Here is a 6000-nt window from a genome sequence, read left to right as displayed (position 1 = left end):
TTGAGATTGACATGACCTGGTCTTCCCAGATGATGATTGAGAACAATCCATGACACAGGCATTGTAAAGGGGGCAGTGCATGCTATAAATTCTGCAGGGTGCCCAAACTTTTGCAGACGCCATTTTTTTGTTTTCTGTTATTTTGAAAGTGTAAATGATGGAAATAAAATCTAACTTTTGTTGACATATTATAAGAATGTCTAATCTGTAATTTGATGCCTTTTGGAGATTTTTCCATCTTTTCTTGGCTTCTTTATGCACATTAAAGGGTACCTCTCATCAAATAAACTTTTGATATATTTTAGATTAATGAATGTTGAATAACTTTCCAATAGCATGTTAATGAAAATGTGCTTCTTTCTATTGTATTTTTCCCGATCAGTCCTGTCAGCAAGCATTTCTGACTCATGCTGGAGTCCTAAACACTCAGAGCTGCCAGCCTGCTTTGTTCACAGCCAAACAGGCTGTGAACAAAGCAGGCTGGCAGCTCTGAGTGTTCTCCTTTGTGAACAAAGCAGACTGGCAGCTCGTAGTGTTTAGGACTCCAGCATGAGTCTGAAATGCTTGCTGCCAGGACTGGAAGGGAGACCTCTAGTGGTCATTTCTTCAAAGTGGAAAATTAAATAGAAAGATGCATATTTTTTAATAACATGCAATTGTAAAGTTATTCTGCATACATTAATCTATAATATATAAAAAGTTTTTTTTGATAAGAGGTACCCTTTAATACAAATTTTTACCTGGGGTGCCCAAAATTTTGATCCCCCCTGTAGGTAAATGGCCCCATTTGCCAGTAATCTCCCCTCCCCAAACTAGGCAGATGGCCCCATTAGTCAGGTTTCTTCTCTCCCAATTAGGTAGATGGCCCCATTAGCCAGATATCTTCCCTTATCCCATTAGTTAGATGGCTCCATTAGCAATTTCCTTCTACCCATCAGATAGTCAGGAGTGGTGCTGCACTAAGGAGAAGGTCCAGAAGCCTGAAGCCATGTTCACAGGTCAAAATTTCTGTGCCGGATTCCACATTGGAATCCAGCACAAGGATTCTGCTTCACTCCCGTTGAACAGGATTCTGCTGCTCTGTGTACACGGTGCAATTTCCGTGCCAGGTGTTACCGACACGGAAATTCAATTTTCCGCGTCTGCACAATTCTTTATGCATAGCCGTCGATGGGATGGCGTATTCCTGTGCGGTCCTATTATGCCTGCGTCCCTTAGTGTCCGGAGTGCTAGCACAGAAATTCTTCATGGGAACATTCCAATGCGTGAAAATAGCCTTAGGATATATTCACAAGGCAGTATTTCTATTGGGATTCCGCATCAAATTAAATAGACTTCAAATGGGATTTCACACTTCAGAATTTTCACATGCGGTTTCTGCATGGATTCTGGACCTATTCCGCACAAGCCAGACACCACCTAAATAAATGTGGACGAGGAATTGGTGTGGATGTGCAAAAATTCTACCGTGTGAATACAGCCTTTAAGGAAGGTGGGTAATGTGATCTCTGTGGTAATGTCTTTTCCAAAAGGGAAACAGCACTGCTTGTGTGCAGCCTCTGGGCAGACTCTCTTAATAACAAGCAGGACATGTGGGTGCAGTCCCGGAATGGTGGTACAGCACCCCAAAAATGTTAAATTTCCCAAAATGCTTCAGGACCGTTGGGAGGTATGGAGTTGCACAGTTGTTCCAAGTATTAAATCTGACTACCATATCTGGAATTGAGATTAGGTCTTTTGCCAAAATAAATATAGATATGGATCAGTTCTGTAGAATAGTAATATGAACATGGACTTGGTATGCATTTCACTCTCAATGACTATACAAGGCAAGAGTCTGAAAGACTTAGAACATTTTAATGAATTCAGAAGAAAATAAAGTGACAATAAGTAATATCCAAAGGTGAGTTTATTTTTAAATACTTGATCAATAAATCACCAATATCACAAAAATTGCAAAGTGACAATACTAATCTCTATAGGGGTACAGCCATAAGCAGCACATAAGGTATGTATAAATGTAGAGAAACCTTTGATCCAAAACAGAATTTTAAGTCAGAAGGAGCTATTACGAATATGTATACACTTTGCAACAGTTTTTCTTAATTCTTCATCCTTCATTACTGTGCTGGCGGATAAAAGATATCTAAGTCTTTGTCACAAACGTGTAATGGTTCTGATTCAGTCTGTAGGTTGCCTTCAAAGTCTTCAGTTTTTGTACAGTTTTCCATCTCAAACTCTTTTGTAAAACATAATTCAATTTGTCCAAGAATTTGTACGTCTTTACTCTGAAAAATCAATAGAATTTTAATTAAAAATTATATTCAAGAAGAATTGATTCTGTGATCTTTGTCTCCATACATCAACACAAGGATTTTCGGCGCTGACCATAGAGAAGGTATCGGAGCCCAGGTAAGAGAAGGAGGTTTATTAGCAACGCGTTTCACCGCGCTTGCGCGGCTTCATCAGGCTTAACACACGGCAGTTGTACCAGGGTTATATACCCACACGAGATTAACCCATGGAGTGCATAATTAAAATATATTACAAACCATAACAAATGGACAATATAAAATGTATAAATAACAATGATCATACATATACATTTATAACACTCAGCACTGATCATAATAAAATATTATATAAATTACAAACATAAAGATAAGGAGACATACAAAAATAATAATAAAAAATCAAATAACCGCATGGTGTGGGTTGGTGATAAATCTAGACTAAGAATAAGGTTCCAACAGGGCGTATCCAATTTAACCAGATGGTTTATAAAGTGAGCTGCATGATTTGTACAGGGAACATCAGACAGAGGAAAAACATTTTTATGGGAGTCAACAAAGAAATATAAACAAAATATAACACCTCCTTCTATAGTCCCCGATCAGGTTGATATATCTTTTGACACCTCTCTTCTTACTATACATGAAACTTTCACATCTTAATACTACTGTTATTGAAGAACACATTTTTTAAGCCCCTACACTGTCCTCTGTTTCTTCTTCCTCCTCTTTTTTAGTCTCATGCCCGTCTCCTGTCCATGTTGTTCACACAACACCCGGGGTGACGACCTCTTCACTATTACAACCAACCGTGACTTCAACACACAGTCTGAACACCAACCAATTCCCAGATCACAAAAATCCCCAACACGCTCTCATCACCCAGTATTTCCCACTTCTATTGGACAAACCATGTCACAAAAAAGAAAAATAAATTCAGAGGATGTAGAGGTGGTAGATCCTCCAAACACAGGGGATCTCCCAACCCTATCTCCTCTCCACAAACAAGAATTGAAAAAGAAAAAAGAAAATTTTTTAATTTATCTAAACATATGTTGTCTTACCAGTCTACTCTCCAGAGGCCTATCCTTTTGTCCAGTTACTTGTCCTAATGATTTTCAGTTATTCCTAGGTTTGAATAACTATATACGGAAATTAACTTTAAATCAACATTTTTCTCTGATAGAGAAAAATAAAACTACTTTAGAACAACACCAAGATGTTTCAGTTTAAACACCTTCTAATACTGAGGTTAAACATGTTCAGGTTAATCCTGTTTCTAACTTCTATCCTTTACATCATAGAGAAAATTATTTAGAAACATTTTATTCTATGGTAAACAAAGATTTTAATTCTTTATGTGAGAGGTCTATTATATATAAAGATAAAGATAATCTTTCTACAGCAGAAAGAAATGCCATCAGATCACTACAAAATAATAGTGAACTAGTTGTCTGCCCCGCTGATAAGGGGGGTGGCACTGTAATACTTGATCGTGATGACTATATAGCAGAAGCCATGAATATTCTGTCTGATACGAGTTATTACTCGATTTTATTGAATGACCCCTCTACGATTTATTTTAATATGTATTCATCATTAATACAGAAAGCCGTCGACCTTGGTCGGTTGAATAAGAGAGAGCATACTTTTCTAAATATTAAACACTATAATATTCCCCATTTTTATTATTTACCTAAGCTACATAAGAATCCTACTAAACCCCCTGGTCGCCCTATAATTTCAGGTGTTGGCTCTCTCACAGCCAACCTGTCTCATTTTATTGATCTTTTTCTAGAACCTTATGTTTTAAATTTACCCTCATATTTACGCGATTCTACCCAGTTAATTTATTAATTAAATATTATTATTTTACCTCCCACTTTTTCTTTCTTAACTTTAGACGTCTGCTCTCTCTACTCAAATATTCAAACAGACTTGGGTCTATCAGGCATACAAGATACATTTTCGAATGATGTAACACTCAGCACTGATCAATCTGTGTTTCTGTTAGATTCTATTCGTTTTATTTTAGACCATAATATTTTTACATTTAACCCGTTCAGGACCCATGACGTAACGGTACGTCTCGACACCCTGGGTCTTAAGGACCCATGACGTACAGTTACGTCATGGGCAGTTCCGGTCCCCGCCGTGCGCCGGGCGGGGATCGGAGCGGGATGGCTGCTGAAATCATTCAGCAGGCATCCCGTGCAAATGCCCAGGGGGGTCATTAGAACCCCCCATGTCGGCGATCGCGACAAATCGCAAGTGAATTCACACTTGCGATTTGCGCAATTCCGGGTCATTACAAGTCTAGTGTGACCCGGAATGTAAGGGGGATCGCGGGTGTCTAAGACACCCACGATCCCCCTGTAGCGATAGGAGTGAGGTGGCACGGGTGCCACCCCTCCTATCCCTGCTATTGGTGGTCTAGACGCGACCACCAATAGCAGATCGGGGGCGGGGGGTTTGCTTTCGTTTTCCCCATCCTGCCCTCCCACAATAGGCGGGGCAGGACGGGGAAATGACGGGAACCGGCGCCGAAGATCCACTTACCGATCCGGGCGGGCGACGGAGGCTGCGGGCGACGGAGATCGGCGATGACAAGCGGCTGGATCCGACGGAAGCCGGTGAGTTGCCTAGCAACATCTGGAGGGTACAGTTTGAGACCATTATACAGTGGTCTCTAACTGTAGCCCTCCAGATGTTGCAAAACTACAACTCCCAGCATGCCCAGGCAGCTGTTTGGGCATGCTGGAATATGTAGTTTTGCAACAGCTGGAGGGCTACAGTTTGAGACCACTATATAGTGGTCGCTAAACTGTAGCCCTCCAGATCTTGCAAAACTACAACTCCTAGCATTCCCAAACAACTGTTTGCTGTCAGGGCATGCTGGGAATTGTAGTTTTGCAACAGCTGGAGGACCACAGTTTGGAGATCACTTTGCAGTGTTCTCTAAGACTGTAGCCCTCCAGATGTTGCAAAACTGCAAATCCCAGCATGTCCAAACAGCAATCAGCTGTCTCGGCATGCTGGGAGTTGTAGTTGCGTACCTCCAGCTATTGCATAACTACATCTCCCAGCATGCCCGTCCGCGATCAGTACATGCTAGGAGTTGTAGTTTTGCAACAGCTGGAGGCACACTGGTTAGAAAATGCTGAGTTAGGTAACTGAAGGTTTTCCAACCAGTGTGCCTCCAGCTGTTGCAAAAGTACAACTCCCAGCATGCACGGTCTGTCAGTACATGCTGGGAGTTGTAGTTTTGAAACAGCTGGAGGTTTGCCCCCCCATGTGAACGTACAGGGTACATTCACACAGGCAGGCTTACAGTAAGTTTCCTGCTTCAAGTTTGGGCAGCGGCAAATTTTTCGCCGCAGCTCAAACTCCTAGCGGGAAACTCACCGTAACACGCAAGTGCGAATGTACCCTAAAAACACTACAATACACTACCATATAATAGAGTAAAACACTACATATACACCCCCCTTACACTGTCCCCCCCAATAAAAATGAAAACCGTATTTTATGGCAGTGTTTCCAAAACGGAGCCTCCAGCTGTTGCAAAACAACAACTCCCAGTATTGCCGGACAGCCACTGACTGTCCAGGCATGCTGGGAATTTAGCAACAGCTGGAGGCACCCTGTTTGGGAATCACTGGCGTAGAATAACTCTATGTCCACCCCTATGCGATCCCTAATTTAGTCC

At 41.3% G+C, this 6000-nt stretch overlaps 1 protein-coding gene across 1 annotated transcript in view; it reads right to left on the bottom strand.

The window, feature by feature from the left end:
- Positions 1 to 1817: 1817 nt before the first annotated feature.
- The window catches only part of RNASET2 (ribonuclease T2), a 262828-nt gene continuing 258645 nt past the window's right edge, over positions 1818 to 6000 (bottom strand). The window contains exon 11 of the mRNA XM_056563618.1: positions 1818 to 2288. Coding sequence (XP_056419593.1) covers positions 2121 to 2288 — 168 coding nt within the window. The 3' untranslated portion in view covers positions 1818 to 2120. The remainder of the gene's footprint in view (positions 2289 to 6000) is intronic.

Source organism: Hyla sarda, chromosome 3, assembly GCF_029499605.1.
Source record: "Hyla sarda isolate aHylSar1 chromosome 3, aHylSar1.hap1, whole genome shotgun sequence".
Taxonomy (NCBI): Eukaryota; Metazoa; Chordata; class Amphibia; order Anura; family Hylidae; genus Hyla; species Hyla sarda.
Note: the sequence above shows the minus strand (reverse complement) of the source record. Positions and strands in the feature narration are given on the sequence as shown.